General features: G+C 38.9%; 1 protein-coding gene across 5 annotated transcripts in view; it reads right to left on the bottom strand.

Annotated features, from left to right (window-relative positions):
* Nucleotides 1-21,093, bottom strand: part of LOC126354987 (integrator complex subunit 5) — a 118,608-nt gene that overhangs the window by 42,038 nt on the left and 55,477 nt on the right. For all 5 annotated transcript variants that reach the window (XM_050005083.1, XM_050005081.1, XM_050005085.1 and 2 more), the window contains 2 exons: nt 7,149-7,373; nt 6,731-6,889 (listed from right to left, as the gene is read on the bottom strand). In XM_050005083.1, the coding sequence (XP_049861040.1) occupies nt 6,731-6,889; nt 7,149-7,373 (384 nt within the window). The remainder of the gene's footprint in view (nt 1-6,730; nt 6,890-7,148; nt 7,374-21,093) is intronic.

The raw sequence follows: 21,093 nt of genomic DNA on the forward strand, positions 1-21,093 counted from the left end.
ATTTCATCTTCATCTACGACCTCTTCCATTTCCATAAAATTGTCCTCAAGTACATCGCCCTTTTATAGATCCTCTATATACTCCTTCCACCTTTCTGCTTTCCCTTTTTTTGCTTAGAACTCGTTTTCCATCTGAGCTCTTGATTTCATACAAGTGTTTCTCTTTTCTCCAAAGGCCTCTTTAACTTTCCTGTACACAGTATCTATCTTACCCCCAGTGGTATATGCCTCTACATCCTTTCATTTGTCCTCTAGCCATTCCTGCTTAGCTATTTTGCACTTCCTGTCAATCGCATTTTTGAGATGTTTGTATCCCTTTTCACCTGCTTCATTTACTGTATTTTTGTATTTTTTTCTTTCATCAATTAAATTCAATATCTCTTCTGTTACCCAAGGATTTCTACTAGCCCTCGTCTTTTTACCTACTTGATCCTCTGCTGTCTTCACTATTCCATCTCTCAAAGCTACCCATTCTTCTTCTACTGTATTTCTTTTCCCTGTTCCTGTCAATCGTTCCCTAATTCTCTCTCTGAAAATCTTTACAACCTCTGGTTTTTTCAGTTTATCCAGGTCCCATCTCCTTGAATTCCCAGCTTTTTGCGGTTTCTTCAGTTTTAACCTACAGTTCATAAGCAATAGATTATGGTCAGAGTCCATATCTGCCCCTCGAAATGTCTTACAATTTAAAACCTAGTTCCTAAATCTCTGTCTTGCCATTATATAATCTCTCTGAAACATTCCAGTGTCTCCAGGCCTCTTCCAAATACACAACCTTCTTTAGTGATTCTTAAAGCAAGTGTTAGCTATGATTAAGTTATGCTCTGAGCAAACTTCTACCAGGCGGCTTCCTCTTTCATTTCATACCCCCAGTCCATATTCAGCTACTACTTTTCTTTCTCTTCCTTTTCCTACTATTGAATTACAGTCCCAAATGACTATTAAATTTTCATCTCCCTTCACTGTCTGAATACTCTCTTTTATCCCATCATACATTTCTTCTCTTCGTCATCTGCGAAGCTAGTTGTCATATAAACTTGTACTAGGTGTGAGCTTCATCTCTATCTTGGCTACAATAATGCATTCACTATGCTGTTTGTAGTAGCTGACCTGCGCTTCTATTTCTTTATTCATTATTAAACCTACTCCTGCATTACCCCCTTTTTGATTTTGTATTTGTAACCCTGTATTCACCTAACCAGAAGTCTTGTTCCTCCTGCCACCGTACTTCACTAATTCCCACTATATCTAACTTCAACCTATGCATTTCCCTTTTTAATTTTCTAACCCATCTGATCGATTAAGGGATCTGACATTCCATGCCATGGTACGTAGAACGCCAGTTTTCTTTCACCTGATAACAATGTCATCCTGTGTAGTCCCCGCCCGGACATCCGAATGGGGGACTATTTTACCTCCGGAATATTTTACCCAAGAGGATGTCATCATCATTTAAACATACAGTAAAGCTGAATGCCCTCAGGAAAAATTATGGCTCTGGTTTCCCCTTGCTTTCAGTATCAGCACTGCAAGGCTGTTTTGGTTAATGTTATAAGGCCTGATCAGTCAATCATCCAGACTGTTGCCCTGCAGCTGCTGAAAAGGCTACTGCCCCTCTTCCGGAACCACACGTTTGCCTGGCCTCTCAACCGATACCCCTCCGTTGTGGTTGCACCTACGGTACAACTATCTGTATCGCTGAGGCACCCAAGCCTCCCCACCAACGGCAAGGTCCACGGTTAATTGGGGGAGGGGTTCTTTGCATATACTAAAAACAAAATATGCAGCTTGCAGTGTTACACTTTACACAGCAAGTACAGTGCAATCCTGTCAATAAACAAAATGTAACGGTTGGCCTTTGTCTACATAACATTATGAAACCTTTGTGCACTGCAGCCAGCCAGAAAACATGTTTCGCTTTTGGTCCCCATTCAGTATCTTACAGCACATCTCCTATTATGACATATAACATATTGTTTCCTACCCTTGCCCTCAATATAAATGGGTCCTTCTCGTACTATTATCTCTGTGACTTGTCCTTTATGTTTAACCTTCTCCAACTAACTGGTCTTTTCTCCCTGAGGAACAAATATCAGTTTCGAAAGCTAGGAAGCGTGTCACGTTTATTTCTATGTGTGTCTATTGACAGCAGTATACACATTTCAACTCCTGATGGTAGGTACTGACCTGCAATTCTGTCTCATAATTTATTAAATTGCTTGACTAAATTTTCTTTTGATACAGTTTATATACTGTTTTACTTACATAAGGACTGCACTCTGGACAGAACTGACTGAAGAGTTCCTTGTTTCATGTCTGACAGTTGCATATGACCATAAAAACTCTTTTATATAATTCTTTTCACTGGTGAAATGAATCATCCATTTTATCATGTTGTATCATCTTCTGTGTGTTTTCGATAAACTTAAATCATATTACACTTTCAGTCCACTGAATAACAATGAAGGTAATGGTATAGAGGAAAGACTATTGGGACATTCAAAAATCATATATGGATCATAATCTTACTTTATTCTGTGCAAGGCTACTACGAATGAAAAATAGATGACCAGTCAAGAGTGCAAATAACGATTTTGTTTTTAAAACTTTGGTAAATATGGATTTTCAGATAAACTTGCATCCATCTATTAAGACATACGTTGGTATAAAATACACAATTATTACTGGTTAATTATCAAGTTAGACTGAATCTAATTAACAGCTAGTCACAAGTGTACAAATAAATGGATACTGAATTTATGTTTCAAACCATTTGTAAGTTTGAGAATTAATGGTCTACTGCCTGCATCCACGTTTCAGATAATCAGGATACAAATCAAGTGCTTAAGAAATGTCTGAACAGGCATGCAGTTGAATAAAGAAACTTTATAGCAACAGAACTCAGTGTATCATTCTTAATGGGGAACATGATAAGATGTGTTAAGAAACAAAAGCAGCAGGAAAAGTCAAACAGTGGAAAGTCCACTTTGGAAGATCAACGATATACTGAAAAGGATATATTGTTCCTCGCCGTATGGATGACCCATTTAGACGCAGACAGACACAATGCAAAGACCGTTATACTTTGAGTGTTCAGCCAAAGCTTCCTTCAGAAAACACACATACATTCACACAAGCAACCACAACTCACCCACACATGACCGCCCATCTCTGATCACTCTAGCCAGTATCAGCAGGAAGACTCACAATAAATAGACTTGTAGCTGACCTTCATTACAAATAAATGTAATGTAATGTTCTGAAATAAACAAAAAGAAAGGACACTGTTTGACTATACAATCAGCAGTCAGTTACTGAAGCAATTCACAACATCACGTACCTAGAGCCATGTACTTGGAGTCATTCAAAAGTGGAAAGGCTACTTAAACCTAGATGTGGAGAAGGCAGATACCAGTCAGAGACATTTGAAGACTCCTATGAAACTGCAGTTCTTTCACAAACAGGGTTTCTCACAAAACTCACATTCAATCAATTCTTGAACATAATTAGAGCCTTGGGCTCTTACTAACAAGGTAAGTGCCTCAGCTTAAACAGTTAAAACCAAATAAAAATGATTTTATATGAAGATATGTTTGTTTCACCAACAATCAAGGTAATTTTTCCTTATAACTCTTCTTTTGTGTTCAATCAATCTTCGAAAAGTTCATGAATATAAAGACTAAAGAGGCACAAGTCACTAGAGAAACTGTACCACTTAGTAGACACTTATGTCCAGCAGGTTCACAAGCTGAATGGTCAGTGTAGATGGGTGCCATGCGAAGGACGCATGTTTGATACCTGGTACTGTCAAGGATTTTTCCTTGGTGGGAGGACTGGACTAGAATGCACTCACCCTCATGATGCCAATTGTGGGGCTACTGTTTGAGAGGTCTGCAGGGTCTAAGTGCTGACAAGTGCCAAAAGTACACCACTGTGCTGACCCCCCTCCCCCATATGACAGAGGATGACACAGTAGCCAGTCAACATTGCACCTTCTTCGGTGCCTAATCATAAAGTTTCATTTTTGTTCTACTTTTGTTAGATTCATGTCATAAATGAGGTTCTATTTGGCAAAAAGCTACACATTTGCTTAAAACAATATATATTAACACATGCAGAACTTGCAGAGTCACATTTTCCAAAATAAAAGTTTCTGTGTCATCACATGTTCTTCCCTTATCCATAATTAAAGTTCAGATGTGGAGTTTCAATGAAGTGATTAAAACACAGCAGAATGTAAGTCTGGTCAGTTGGCAATGGTAACATATAAACATGCCATATCATTTCTGTTGTATCTGAACTGCACTAGTCATAGTGATCTCATTATCAGATGAAGCAACAGGAATCTCTGCTTCATTACCAAATCTTAGCCTGCATATGTTACACAGCTCTGAATTTTCAAGCACAAAGTGGTCTTTAGGTAAGAGAGCAAAGTCAGATGATGAAATATTTATTCTGTGACAAGACCTGCAATTCATGTTTGCAAGTGTACATAATCAACAAGACTTCTCCCGCAGTGTTTGTACCGTCAAATATACACACATCTCAAGATTGGAAATTTTTGGTTGTCTCTGATGACAATATAAGATAACATCCTCATTGAAAAACATTCTTTTCATGTCCTGATCAAGAATCACATAATAAGAGACGCCACTTACCAACATGGTCACAAAAATATCAAATGTAAAAAGCATTTTTGTACTCTAGCTGTTTTTATAATTTTACTACCTCCAATAGTGATGTTCTGTGGACACATTGATGCTAATTTCTTTGTAATCTGCCAGCCATGAACAAAGCCACATCTATTGTATATCTGTGTGTGGACATATGAACAAATTGCACCACTCCAGGTGTTGATTTCTCTCCCCTAGGTGATGTATTGAAGAACAGGATAGTTCAGAAAAATTTGGCTCTGGTTACTACTCCATACACTTACGTTTTCAACATTAATGAACATACTCATGTTTAGCACTAACATTTCTACTGTCAGCATAATAACATTGTCTTTCTCAATCCCTTTGTAAGCTATGACCACAGTGATAAACTTGGACAAAATGATATACTCTTCTTTGAAGACACAGACAAAATGCATTAATACTGTCCAGAGCAACTGCTCTCGTGGCTTACAGAATCCAGGCTCAAATGTGTCAATAATAGATTACTGATCTACTGTATCTAATGCAGCCAAAAAGCACTCTTACGAAGTCTTTTAAACCCTTTGGTTCAGATCTTTTGTTTCTCCTGAATGGATATGAGGTTTGCCTTTTACTTGTAACAAAATCTCAAATTACCTTTAAGTTGGACTTCGAATTAATGCAGTTATCAGGGATCATTTGTTTCTTGTACCAATAGTAACTGTGGTTATAATAATCCTCATAAGTATGTTCCAACATTTGATCATCAATTCTCCAGAGCAAATTTGTTCAGAATATTTTGGGGGTGAAAGTGCATATTCATCTGACTGGTACTTCCTTCAGATGCTGGATATAATATTTCAGAACTGTTGGACCTTTCATGTCCTCCTTTTCTTCTCCACTGTCCAATACACTGTCTCTGTTACTCTCCGCTAATGATCTTCAAAAATGCAGTGGTATATAGCAGCCATGATGTACTCTAAATTTCAAATTGTCTAAGACACACAATCAATAAACACTGTGGCTAAGACAATTTTAAATTTCAAGTATTCCTCTCCAATATGTCTGTATGTATTTCTGTTAATACTCCACAGTATTTTTGTATTATGGTATCACATAAGATCCATGAAAAAGGCCCAGCTTCACCTCAATTGCATCTTCATTTTTCAGCACATCAATTCAGTATGCCTTTTTATATAACAACTTAACAGTGTTCGAAAGACTCATCTAGCTTCCACCTACTCAGGCCTGCCATTAGTATATGTCCTTCACAACCGAGCACAGCAACACTCCCAGTTGTACTGTTTATACAGTGTCAACACAGTAAGGCTAGTATATTGACCTTCAGATGGCACAAGTGGCTGCATATGATGTTTTTTATATGAATGGCACTGATATTTACTCAAACAGGTACAACATTATATTTTTAGTTTCCAATTTGCTTTATTTGCTCAAACTGGGGTACTTTTCATGTAATAGGCGAATTAAAAGGAGGAAGGTGATACAAAGATGTGTGTGGTTTGTCATGGATTTGTTTAGTCAGCTTGAGAGCATCTAGCAAATGCTCTAGAAACACCATAGGGAGACAGTAAAAGAGACATAGCATAACAGAGTGTCTTACCGTCAAAATTCCAGCTCCTACATTCTGAAACTAATCAAGAAACACACTACTTCCCACTATGTACAATTCACGTAATGAAAACTAAGGTAAAATCAGGAAAAATTCAGGCTCATTTGGAGGGTACCAACACTTACTCTGTAAACAATTAACCAACGAAATAGGAACAGAGAGGGAGGGGCAAATCATTCTGGTACACTATTTTCTCTATGCAACACACCATATATTTGGCTGCAGAGAGTTACACATAGATTATGATACACAGTAACACTAATGTGACATTACAATTAGCCATTCTGTAATGTTTAATCTGGATTTCAAAACTGTACCCTAAGCATATAACCTTTTCTTATTTCTGCTATTTTTTTCATATTTGTCAATTTATGAAGCCAAAGACTTATCAGCACACTCCTTCACACAGGCAATCATTACCTCAATGACCTAAGCACAGCAATAATTAACAAAGTTTATACGATTATTACCTAAAAGCCTCACAGCCGTCTGCATACGAAGCATGTCTCTACTAAGAAGTAATGGTTTAATCATTGACAAATCTTTCCTGAGAGACTCCAACAACTCAATAGTGCAGTTACCCGGCTCCGTGCTTCGTAGCTGTATGTCTATCTCACGCAATAGTAATTCTGAAACACACAGAACAAATCCATCCATCAGATAAGGATTCCTTTCCTTATTTTTTGTAATTGAGTAGTAGTATTTCTTATGCTTATAAAATATATTACAACTGCAGAAGATTGTGATGATGGAACAAAAGAACAAAACTTTGAGATTTTTCTGTGTTAACAGGTACAAAAGAGAGAGAGAGAGAGAGAGAGAGAGAGAGAGAGAGAGAGAGAGAGAGAGAGAGAGAGCGCAAAGATAATCTTGTTTTAATTTATTTACCTAAAAGGTCCCTGCTACATTTTTGCACTGTTCTACTTTGCTCTATGTTCTCAGGTTTCACTTCTGGTGACGCAGCATCCAATAACAGTTTAAGTATCTGTGTGCCTCCTTTCTCACAGCGTAATGACAGATGTATCACCAGGTCTTCCAGGGCCTCACGGCTCCCAAAATAGTTGCACCAGTCAGGGGCCAGCATTGCCAACTGCGGCAGCATGGCTGGAGTCACTGTTATATAACGTATAAACATAATATATTCTTATACAATTTTCTCAACAAAGAGAAAATATGTAACATCTATTTTATGGCATTTGCACCAGAGATAAGAGAATTACAAATAACAACTGCCTAGCAAACAAAACTCTATAATAATTTGACGATAAATTTATTTTTGATGTCAAACAGAAAGTGTAGAACCACAATTTATGTGCAATATGACAAAAATATGGATGACAACTGATATCTGTAGATAACTATCTCACAACACTTATATTCCTTAACAAACACTATCAGTGATAATATTTCTCTTTTCTCAAAAAGATAATTCAAAGGACTGTTATAATATTAAGACTAAAACAACACTAGAAATACTTTAAGGGTTGAAAATATGTACAAAAAGGAGACAGTCAGAAACATACATATGAATTCAATATCCTTCTAGAGCATATCAAATGTCTTGTGTGTAATATAGTGAAGTTCAAGATAATTAAAGAATTATCTTCAAGTGATGTCTTAAAAACGAAGTGTTTTAGTAAACTTCATGGTAGGAGTGCAACACCATTAAAAGTCATTCTATTGTATAGCAGTTCAATAAAACAACAGCAATGAAAATTCCTGGCTGGAATAGTATGTAAAGTAAAGGGAAAGCTGCCACTTACGTAAAGCTGACTGATGTGTGGTGCATAGAAAAATTTTGATGCAGTATTTACACTAGGTTTCGAGCTCTTGCCCTTCCTCTAACAAAAGTACACATATTAACACTCACACACACTATCACAGACATCCAAATTCTCACACCCATGGCCGCAGTGAGATTGACTATTGATTGTTGATTATTAAGGGCAGTTGCCAGTGCAGGTGAAGATCGGGAGGGAGTATGGAAGGATGCATGGGGCGTGGAGAGGGTAGCGAAATGGCGTGAGGCAAGCCTTTCAACAGATGAATCGGTGGCTGCACAACAATGAGTAAACTATTTATGTTTGTGAGCAACATACCTGTTCACCTGCATATAAGAGGTAGAGAGATAGAGGGGGCAGGGAGGGGAAGACGCGGAAGTGATAATGTGGTATAGTGTTTTATGACCATGTCCATATTTATAAGTTACCTTACCGATAAAAATGTCAGGAATTGTGGTGTGTGAAATAACATGGGTTCTAATAATCCTATTTTTTTAGTGTATCATCCACAACAACTTCATGTTGTCAGAAGCAGTGAATAATCCTTTCGAGAGGACAGGGTTGGAGCCTTATCCTGAATGATAAAAAGCATTGTTGAGAATAATTACCTAAGAAGTTTCTACTCTTGGTAACACAGTATTTTCGAAGTTTCAAAAGTTTCACAATTCATTTCTGCACGGCACTCCAACATTTCCTTTGATTTGAAAAGCAATTGTCAGCTGGGATTAAAGCCATGGTAGGTACCAGCATGCAAAAGGATAATTCTACCACCTCAGCCAGTGGGAAATGCCATGCCTTCTCCTTTGCTGCCAGTGCAACCTCTCATAACAGTATGACTAGCATTAACCCGTATTTTGTCAATAGAAATAATGTCCACAAAATTAATGTATTTTACTTCAGAAAGAATTCTGCATGGCCATGTGGTTACGTTTGTTCATTCCATCAACATTTTACGGCCTGAGATATTTTTGTATTTAAAACAGAGACTCTACAGAACCCATCACAAAGACGATTTGCTGCCTTCAAAATTTTTGGCCTCATGCATCGCTGTACGCAGCTTATCTAATGCCAAACCTCTTTGATGAGTATAACTGTATAGGTGATGCCGAATTGCATCTTGTATGAAAGGACCCCCCCCCCCCCCCCCCCCACGAACCATGGACCTTGCCGTTGGCGGGGAGGCTTGCGTGCCTCAGTGATACAGATAGCCGTACTGTAGGTGCAAAAACAACTCAGGGGTATCTGTTGAGAAGCCAGACAAACATGTGGTTCCTGAAGAGGGGCAGAAGCCTTTTCAGTAGTTGTAGGGACAACAGTCTGGATGATTGACTGATCTGGCCTTGTAACATAACCAAAACGGCCTTGCTGTGCTGGTACTGCGAATGGCTGAAAGCAAGGGGAAGCTACGGCCGTAATTTTTCCCGAGGGCATGCAGCTTTACTGTATGGTTAAATGATGATGACGTTATCATGGGTAAAATATTCCGGAGGTAAAATAGTCCCCCATTCGGATCTCCGGGCGGGGACTATTCAGGAGGACGTCGTTATCAGGAGACAGAAAATTGGCGTTCTACGGATCGGAGCGTGGAATGTCAGATCCCTTAATCAGGCAGGTAGGTTAGAAAATTTGAAAAGGGAAATGGATAGGTTAAAGTTAGATATAGTGAGAATTAGTGAAGTTCGGTGGCAGGAGGAACACGACTTTTGGTCATACGAATACAGGGTCATAAATACAAAATCAAATAGGGGTAATGCAGGAGTAGGTTTAATAATGAATAAAAAAATAGGAGTGCAGGTAAGCTACTACAAACAGCATAGTGAACGCATTATTGTGGCCAAGATAGGCACAAAGACCATGCCTACTATAGTAGTACAAGTTTATATGCCAACTAGCTCTGCAGATGACGAAGAAATTGAAATAGTGTATGTAGAAATAAAAGAAATTATTCAGATAGTGAAGGGAGACGAAAATTTAATAGTCATGGGTGACTGGAATTCGGTAGTAGGAACAGGGAGAGAAAGAAACGTAGTAGGTGAATATGGATTGGGGGGAAGAAATGAAAGAGAAAGCCGCCTGGTAGAATTTTGCACAGAGCACAACTTAATCATAGCTAACACTTGGTTCAAGAATCATAAAAGAAGGTTGTATACATGGAAGAACCCTGGCGATACTAAAAGTTATCATATAGATTATATAATGGTAAGACAGAGATTTAGGAACCAGGTTTTAAATTGTAAGACATTTCCAGGGGCAGATGTGGACTCTGACCACAATCTGTTGGTTATGAACTGTAGATTAAAACTAAAGAAACTGCAAAAATGTGGGAATTTAAGGAGATGGGACCTGGATAAACTGAAAGAACCAGAGGTTGTACAGAGTTTCAGGGAGAGTGTAAGGGAACAAATGGCAGGAATGGGGGAAAGAAATACAGTAGAAGAAGAATCGGTAGCTTTGAGGGTTGAAGTAGTGAAGGCAGCAGAGGATCAAGTAGGTAAAAAGACGAGGGCTAGTAGAAATCCTTGGGTAACAGAAGAAATATTTAACTTAATTGATGAAAGGAGAAAATATAAAAATGCAGTAAATGAAGCAGGCAAAAAGGAATACAAACGTCTCAAAAATGAGATCGACAGGAAGTGCAAAATGGCTAAGCAGGGATGGCTAGAGGATAAATGTAAGGATGTAGAGGCTTATCTCACTAGGGGCAAGACAGATACTGCCTACAGAAAAATTAAAGAGGCCTTCGGTGAAAAGACAACCACTTGTATGAATATCGAGAGCTCAGATGGAAACCCAGTTCTAAGCAAAGAAGGGAAGGCATAAAGGTGGAAGGAGTATATAGAGGGTCTATACAAGGGTGACGTACTTGAGGACAATATTATGGAAATGGAAGAGGATGTAGATGAAGATGAAATGGGAGATAAGATACTGCGTAAAGAGTTTGACAGAGCACTGAAAGACCTGAGTCGAAACAAGGCCCCCGGAGTAGACAACATTCCATTAGGACTACTGACAGCCTTGGGAGAGCCGGTCCTGACAAAACTCTACCATCTGGTGAGCAAGATGTACGAGACAGGCGAAATACCCTCAGACTTCAAGAAGAATATAATAATTCCAATCCCTAAGAAAGCAGGTGTTGACAGATGTGAAAATTACCGAACTATCAGTTTAATAAGTCACGGCTGCAAAATACTAACACAAATTCTTTACAGACGAATGGAAAAACTAGTAGAAGTCATCCTTGGGGAAAATCAGTTTGGATTCCGTAGAAATATTGGAACATGTGAGGCAATACTGACCCTACAACTTATCTTAGAAGCTAGATTAAGGAAGGGCAAACCTACATTTCTAGCATTTGTAGACTTAGAGAAAGGTTTTGATAATGTTGACTGGAATACTCTCTTTCAAATTCTGAAGGTGGCAGGGGTAAAATACAGGGAGCGAAATGCTATTTACAATTTGTACAGAAACCAGATGGCAGTTATAAGAGTCGAGGGATACGAAAGGGAAGCAGTGGTTGGGAAGGGAGTGAGATAGGGTTGCAGCCTCTCCCCGATGTTATTCAATCTGTATATTGGGCAAGCAGTGAAGGAAACAAAAGAAAAATTCAGAGTAGGTATTAAAATCCGTGGAGAAGAAATAAAAACTTTGAGGTTTGCCGATGACATTGTAATTCTGTCAGAGACAGCAAAGGACTTGGAAGAGCAGTTGAACAGAATGGAAAGTGTCTTGAAAGGGGGTATAAGATGAACATCAACAAAAGCAAAACGAGGATAATGGAATGTAGTCAAATTAAGTCAGGTGATGCTGAGGGAATTAGATTAGGAAATGAGACACTTAAAGTAGTAAATGAGTTTTGCTATTTGGGGAGCAAAATTACTGATGATGGTCGAAGTAGAGAGGATATAAAATGTAGACTGGCAATGGCAAGGAAAGCGTTTCTGAAGAAGAGAAATTTGTTGACACTGAGTATAGATGTAAGTGTCAGGAAGTCGTTTCTGAAAGTATTTGTATGGAGTGTAGCTATGTATGGAAGTGAAACATGGACGATAAATAGTTTGGACAAGAAGAGAATAGAAGCTTATGAAATGTGTGGCACAACTTGACTAGAAGAAGGGATCGGTTGGTAGGACATGTTCTGAGGCATCAAGGGATCACCAATTTAGTATTGAAGGGAAGCGTGGAGGGTAAAAATCATAGATATGAATACACTAAAGAGATTCAGAAGGATGTAGGTTGCAGTAGTTACTGGGAGATGAAGAAGCTTGCACAGGATAGAGTAGCATGGAGAGCTGCATCAAACCATTCTCAGGACTGAAGGCCACAACAACAACAACAACAACAACAACATGAAAGGATCCAGATTTGTTATATATTTCTGAATACTTCTATTCTTGTACTGCATATGAAGACAAATGGGTTCTGTGTTGCTTCCCTCCTTCCTTCCTGTATTTTTCTTTACCAATACGAAGTATGGTCATTTAACTAACCTTAAACATAGCTGCAGATCACAAGACTACTCTGGAAAGTGGTAAGAGCAGTCCCCAATCTTCCATTTCACTTTCACTGAGTTCTTGCACATTGCACACAAGTTGTCGCAATTGTCCTTTAAATGCAATTCATTGTCCAGCTTTTTTTCTTATATGTTTGGGTCTACCGCACCAAAAACAAACAAATAAAATACACACACACACACACACACACACACACACACACACACACAATGATGACAACAAATACTCATGTTTCATACACAACACTAGCCAAGGAGTGGAAGTAAAATGACACAACACTAGCCAAGCAGTGGAAGTAAAATGACCATTTATTGTGAAGAGTTCAGGCATGACACTGAATGCTCCGACTGGAGGAAACCAGCTCTGACGCACGAAGTGTCAACTAACAATGAATTTCACTTAGACTTTAGTTGGATTTCCTTTGATTCAGTTCATAAGTTTTGAAGCACAATGTATTGGATTTGATCATGACCACGTGCAGTATCTATGAGCTTCAGATGTCGTCAATCCATCTCCCATACAGAAAAAGGACAGTGATATGACTCAGAATTGTTAGATCTTAAGTCCAACTCAAGCCTCTGTATGGCCACCAAGTAGCCGCAGAATGCTGGATCCTGGCTGGTAGAGGCAGTAGCCAATACAAAATGCTGTGTATAGTTTGGGTGATGTGTCCATGCAATGTTTGGAGACACCCCTGCTTCGACATGGCTGAATTTACCAAAACTCCTCATGATCGGTACACGTACTTTCACAGAACAAGTGGAGCACTGGATAGCCCAGGAACACTTGCCATGACATTTTCCTGCTCTCCTAGACTGTGCATCATGCTTTAGCTCTCACTATTCAAGAGCCTGCAAGGTTTCTTGCTGTTGGTCAGCAGTTAAATTGTAGCGGTGTTGTATGCCTGACTGGGCTCACTGGAAAGTGCTCAGCAGTCCAGCATGACACAGGCTACCTTCTATGATCAACTGAGGACTTTGAGGTGGATATGACAGTGTCACAGTGGATGACACTTGTTATGTGTTCTCCAACTCCTAGAACTTGCCTTGGTGTTCAAAACCAACCACCTGGCTGAACAGTGTCCAGTTTGTCCTGCTGACCATCCATCTTGGTAGCATTCTTTTGCAGACTGCTCCATTTGGTAGATGGATTCAAAGGGGCTACTGGTAACAGTAAATTTCCACTGAGCAGAATAGGTGAGGGCTGGAGAACAGAAATAGAGATATAGCAGGACCTCGATAATCCAGCAAGCTTGGGGATTTGTCAATGCCAGAGTATCTAGTATGCCCAATTATCTAGATCATTTTTAAAAACCTCCAGTTTAAAAAATAAAATGGATAATCCTACAAGTAAAAATTATGGTTTTAATGTGCAAAAATTAGTACCTGTTATTTATTAAACACAACAGGCAAGATTACAGTAAAAAAAAATTAAAAGTACATTTTACTTTCCTGTATAAACGTAACTGAATGAAAAGTTGAACACTGTACTACTATTAAATCCGTATACAGCTCAGAGTTTTACAAATGTTCATTATACATAGATAAGTTTTTGTACACCAGTTATATCATAAAATTACCAATACTGATAATAAAATTTGATGCCTACATTTTGGCGCAGTTTAATTGGAATCATTATCTTTAGGAATAGCACAGATAACTGACATTCTCGAGGGCATGGAATACGTCCAACTAATATCAACCACTCAAGGTTTCACTGAAATTTTCTTTTGAGTCCTCTGGAACATTACAGAAATGCTACTAAGTTTCTCGAATTGAGCTGTTTTTTTGACAAACATTATTTTGTACATATTTAAGGCTTCTGAAGACTCACCCCAAGGGGTGTGACCTTTAGGTGCTGCTTCTTCATCACTCTCAGCTTCTGGTGGTGGAGGTTGAAAATACTTCTTAACTTCACATTGTCAGTCAACCCTTCTTTGTCAGCCAAATTTCTGTCAATATTGAACCATTTGTCAAATTCTTCTGCTGAAAGTGCACTCAGTTTATTAGAGATGCAAAAGTTATCACTCGTACAATTCCAGAGCAATCAGTTTTTGAGTCATCATCATTTACATTGTTTTTCATCTTGACTCAGTGAAGCAGAAAACAATTACTGACGAGGTGCCGCCCCAAATGGTTCAAATGTTCCCTGAAGGCATCCAATTTTACTGGCAACTGCACCGAGCTGAAAATATGGGTAAATTCCTGATGCATGCCAGGTATATGGCTGAGGATGACCCAGTAGCAGTGTTGAAATAAATGGAGTGGCCCACGTTGAGGATCCACAGCACCCAAGACATGAGGGCCTGTAATATCCAACCCCTAGGACAAGCAGGTTCGAGCCCCATATACATTACGGGCACTGAAATATCCCAGTTGTAGAAATGATCATGGATGTTGTTCTATGAGATCTGTGAGAGTCTCAGATTCTCCTGCTTCTTGTGGTGTTAGCTATAGACAGCATGTAGTGAGTCTTCAGTCCACATGAATTTCAGCTTCAACTGCTGGTAGGTCAGTAGTCAGGGACAGAGCAGAGGAGTGGTATGTGTTATTTATAACACAGTTTCCCACTCCATGCCCCACTTTTGGTCCTTCCCCCTGTTATGTGATCCTTACAGTGGTGGGTACAACCCTGTAGCATAGGGGTGTTTCTTGTAAACACAAGCACAGAAGACTTTCTGCACTAGGAGTTTCAAATTCCTCCAAACATGTCCTGAACCCATTGCGTTTCCACTATGGCATGGGAGTCATATTATCTGCAAGATTTCTCTTTCAACCTGTCCCCATGCCAGAGTGGAGATTCTGTAAGCGCTGGAAGTTTACTTAACACATTTCAGATGGCACCTGAATCTCACTCACGTTGTTCTATAAGACCTGTGAGAGTCTCAGATTCTCATGCTTATTGTAATGTTAGCTATCGACAGCATGTAGTGAGTCTTTGGTCCACATGAAGTTCAGCTGCAGTTGCTGGTAGGCGAGTGCTACAGAGAAGAGGAGTGCCGTCTCGAGATGGCTAACTTTATTACAAAACGAATTATTCTCAAGAACAGAATCACCTTTATCATTATTCCTGAAATCAATTGAAAGCACTGTCACCTTCTGTGTCTTTCAGGTCTAAATATGCCATTGTTATTGGAACCCTCCCCAGAATCATATAAACATTCATTCACACAGTCATCGAGATCTTCATTCTCTGTATAATCATCGTCAAAAACCCCTGAAAGTATTTCACATTCATTTATTTGCTTCCATTTCTGAATAGGGCCATCTCTAACAGCAGGAAGAACTTCACAACGAAAACAGTAATTTTTTGAAATATCAAAATACAATCAGAATGCTAAATAAGCAAAAAGCGTATGAAGTCAATCAATTTTGATACCTAAATAGACGAAGTAGTTTAAATACATCACAGCAATGTTGTCTACAGCACCACGTATAAAACACAAAGGTGGCACACAAAACTTGGCATCTCTCCACACTGTGTTAAGGGGTTAAATGGTTGCCACAGACTTTGTATTTCACTGTCTCCGAAGTCAGACAGAATGGGAAATGCATGGTCTGACTGTTTACAACCTGTCTTCTGTGATTTGCACTTCCCTTTCGGTTTTTTTGTCAGAGGAGACTTCAGAGGAGTGTTCGTTGCAATGGCAGTGGCAGTGCTGGTCTGTTTACTGAATCTACCTATTGAGGTGCTGAAAGCTCTACAATGTCAGCAACCGTGGGCTTTTCGGATTTTCTGTTTTGTAATAACAGCATCTTTGCAATTGCACTTACAAACACAGGTTTCAGTTCTGGCACTATTAATACCTACTTGTGTAGAGGCATCAGCCAGCTGAATATGCTATTTGATGGTTGAAAAAAATGAAAAACATTTAGTTGTTTTTAGCTCCTACACTTCCTTTCTCCAAGGTAGACACTGCAGTCACTATTCCAGACAGGGTGATACCCCAAACAATTAACACATTTCTGAAGTGATGAACAAATGACTCCATTGTGGGTGGCCTTACCACATTTGCCACAAGTGGCTTCTCCCTTACCCGCAACAATGGTGTGCTCATATCTAAAACAGCACTATGGGTAGTGTACGTAAGGCTTCATGTTTAAGCGAATTAATCCTGCCTTCATATGCTCTGGAAGCGTTATGCTACTGAAAGTAAGAATAAAGACATCTGCTTTCACCAATTTGCCATCTACCCCTCTCATCATATTTTGCACATTAATCCCACCTTCTTGAGCCCATTCATCTTCTTTGGGAATATCTGTAATATCTCTGCATGACACAACACCTTTGCTACATCTTGATCTCTGGTATTCTGCCAGATGTCAGCATCTTTCTTGCATAATAGTTCAACACCATGACTTAGTACCTTCATGCGGTGCTACCTCAGACTGCTTGTCGATTGGACCAAGTCCAGTATTTTATACCTATACTTTTCCCCCACCATCGTCAGTTCCAGGTGTTCTGCCTGCAGTCCAGTTCCGTTAGCAGCATCCTTAGGCATTGCATCTTTGGCCTTGAGCACCTGTTTGTGTGCTGGAATTCCATTTTCAGTCTGCTGTAGTTACAGGTCTGCCCTCTGTGGTCCACTCCAACTAGAGATATTCTAACATATTCCCTCTTCATTCCAGTGCACCAGCCTGAGTGCTAGTGTTACATCTTCAATCCTACGCACCCATCTGCATGCTGGCATTCCGTTTTCGGTCTGCTCCCACTAGAAGCACCCTGTGACATTCCTTCTTTGGTCTTATGTGCCTAGTGCTCTACATGGGATTCGTTTCCCATGTCCACAATCTCAGTTATTCTTTTTGTGGACCTCTGGTGCTACACCCATTGTGTTTTCGGCAACTCCAGTGCAGGATTCCATGCTCTACTGAGTTGGTACCCAGGGTTATGATTCATCTTGTTAGTCATCACCTTTATCCACCCATTGATACTGGGACAATGTTATAAGACAGTCTATAGAGATAAAGGTGATTAATAACAACACCGAGAGCAGCCACAATAAGCTTCACACAACTGAGTTGCCAGCTGACTGTTCCCCTTCAACAGCAGTGCACCTCACCAGCACGCAGTAAGGGCAGTGCGGTTAAACCAAGATCCTTGCTCCCTATGACACACAATGCTCCATGACTATGCTGCACAGGGATTGGTGAAGCATTCTCAGAGCTTACAGTTACAAAAGCTGGTGGTGTTCACCAGTCTCCAACTCATGAAACCCAGACCTACCAAAACCGTACACAGGCAATGATGGTTAAGCCCTCTGCAGGGCTCACCATTTACAATACTCCTGGGAGGGAACATGTGCCTTTATACAGAATACTACAGCTGCAGTGAAAATCACCCCCCTCTCCCCCCTTACATGTGGTCTCGTGCCTTGTGTGTGGCACCACTCTGTCTCACCAGCAAGAAGAGGAAGACAAAGAGGGAGAAGAAGGAGCTTACTGTAAGGAAAATTGAATAGATATGTGACTAAAGTCAATCTCTTCATTTTTAGTGCTGATGATCTGCGGCACAACAATTTACCATTTCTGCTGGCAGGGAATTTATTTACATATGTCTGATGTTTAAGATATCACTTTGGTGAAGTGATGTGTTACACAAGAATTTTCTAAACCAATGAATGACGATTGCCACCATAAAATGTTTATTTCTGTAATAAATTAGTATAACCTGTTTGTATGTATGTTTTATTTATGCACATGTATTATGAAATGGATGGATGCAGCATATATGCAACCCGAGATGATGATAAACATCATACCACATTCACAGTACCTGCTGGTTGGGCGGTTTATTCTGTGTCCTGCCTTGGAGGTTTGATGTGAGCCACAGAGAAAAAGAGACCGTGGCAATGCCCGAAATGTCGCAGGGCAAGAGAAAACTTGTTATATACTTGCTCAATTGGAATCTGTTTAGTAAGACAGAACATTTTTGGACATGGCCCTTATCATCGTAAATATGATGTTCCAGATAATGAAGAAACTTTGTAACGCATGGTCACTGTAACCAACAGCACAATATACAATGTGCTGTTTATAAGAAGCATCAAATTTATTTCAGGATTTGGATATGGGATCTTACTCTTAACTTCCTGAAGTAACTATAGCATCTGAGAAACGAAGTGCAATCAGAAGATACTGACGAACGTGTGGACATGATAAGGTGAGCAAAACTGAAGGATGTCTTAGCTCCCAATCATATTTTACTTTGCCACCCGATATCATGGTAAGAACTATCGGAACCTCGCATCATCTGGCCTGTGCAGAGAGAAAACTTGTTTGAAACCACTTTCTGATACACAATCACTGTACAACCACACTATGTCTCAATAGGTTTGAAAAGTTGTTCTTTGTAAATTTAAGTTGAAATTGTCTTCTGGAGCAGGCATGGGCAACCTTTGGTGACCAGCAGGTCTGATTCACATACTGCCTTGACATTTGACATGACTGCAGCATAAAGTCAAAAGTACAGCATCCAAGACATTAATGTTTATGGGGTAATGCACTGATATGAATGGCACCCGACACGGCATGTCAAAATATGGTGCCTCAAGAGATGAATTTTTTAGAGTACATTCATTTTATATTAACCCCATCTTCAGATGTTTACTATTTCCACATTATGAAACTTGTTTCTTTAATTGTAACATTTTACAATAGCTGTCTTCAAAACTTCTGTTGAAATTCTGCAGGGACTTTATAAAGAAACAATATTCACAATGTGTAAATAAATGTAAACATACCAGGCACCCTGAAATGCAATCATGGAAAAATAAATGCCTATATAAGCAACTGGCTGCAGCTAATTAATTATAAATTTCTTCCAAATTCAACAGTTGCAGTGTTCTAATATGTCCACAATGGACAAGAATTATTTTTCTAAGGTTGATATAAAGAACAGAAAAATATAATATGGCAATGAGATAAGCAATCTCAGTTGACAAACAATTATGAATAACTTCGCAATTTTTGGCCACATGCAGGTCATTCGAGAGTTTAAAGTATAGTGTGTTACTATCCACAAACATTACTAACAAACATTTTCTAAACATTTGTCTAAAAATATCAGGGGGAGTCAAACGAAAACTTTAAATATTTTTTACAATTTTTTTTCTGAACAAAGTTGGAACACAAGTGTATCATTTTTTGACATGATTTTCCTGTCGTTCAACACAATTGCTCCAGCACGTAGAAAGTGCAGAGATTTCTCCATCGTGTGGACATTTACTACAACTCTTCATCAGAACAGAATTTCTTTCTTCCCATTGCCTCTCTTGAGTGATCCAACATGTGGTAACCACTCAGCACAAGGTCTGATGAGTATGGTGGATGTGGCAGAGTATCTACATGTAGGTCATCGATGTTTGCAAGAGTTGCACAGGCCGTACGAGTACAAACACTGCCATGCTAAAGAATGACATCTGTTATCAGAAATTCCTTTCACTTTGATCTTATTGCAGGTTTTTTTACATATTGGAATACAATACACTGATTGTGGTGTTTCTCCTAGTTGTGTAGTGTTCCAAGACAATTGAATTGCCCTCTCTGTTTATTGATTGGATAGCCACTGAATTGCTATTTATTTATTTAATGGGATAATAATAATTATTAAAAGGTGGCAACTTTATTTAAGCACTGTTTTTACTCTTTCAATTGTTGCAAGTCAGCGATAGTGCAATGCTGCTCGCTTTGGAGAATACACATTTTATAAGAATTATTTGGTCCAGGAAACGATTTTGCGATCACGGTTGCGATTTAGATGGTATTCGCGTAATTGTACTGATTAAAAGTTGTCGTTTCCAAAAGACGCAGGTTCGATTAAAACTGTGTGCACTTTTGCGCGTATAATTAAAATATTCATAACACGTTGCGTAACAAAAAGAAACATGCGATTCACAACCGTGATCAAACGAAGAAAATATATGATAACATAAATGTTCTCCGCTGTTTTTCAGGACAGGCTCAGATTAGACCTTGCAATTTTTAGTTATAGGAAATCACAAGACGTTACACTTTAGAGATATTTGTTTTGAATAACTTGTATTTACCTTCTCTCTCTCTCCTTTTTTTACAGCCTTTATACCTTCACATCGATTAAGGAACTTTCCTTCTCTACCGACCAGTACGAGAACAAAATTCATACTCAACAAAATGTCTTACATCAAATTATTACATGCTTAACCCTTAACAATCATATATAGTTTTGTAGTACAAACAATGCTAATTTATTCCGTGCACTATAAAGTCTTTGATACACTGAGCACAAAAATGAAAATAATAAAATTATAATTACATTTTTAATATCATGAATACGTCTTTAAATCATGAAAATAAGGTTTGACATCGTCATAATATTAATTTTCATCATTGTAGCATTACACAAAGCTTCGTTCAGTCCCAAAAGAACATCACCAAAATTTTCCGTCCAGATGGCTGCATCCAAAGCTTCTTGGGTTTTTGGTAATGAGGAATGCTTGTTTACTCTCTTTGTGTCAGGTTTGTGGTATTGTAACAATTCTCGTGAAGAAGCCATAACTTTCTG

Source organism: Schistocerca gregaria, chromosome 3, assembly GCF_023897955.1.
Source record: "Schistocerca gregaria isolate iqSchGreg1 chromosome 3, iqSchGreg1.2, whole genome shotgun sequence".
NCBI lineage: Eukaryota > Metazoa > Arthropoda > Insecta > Orthoptera > Acrididae > Schistocerca > Schistocerca gregaria.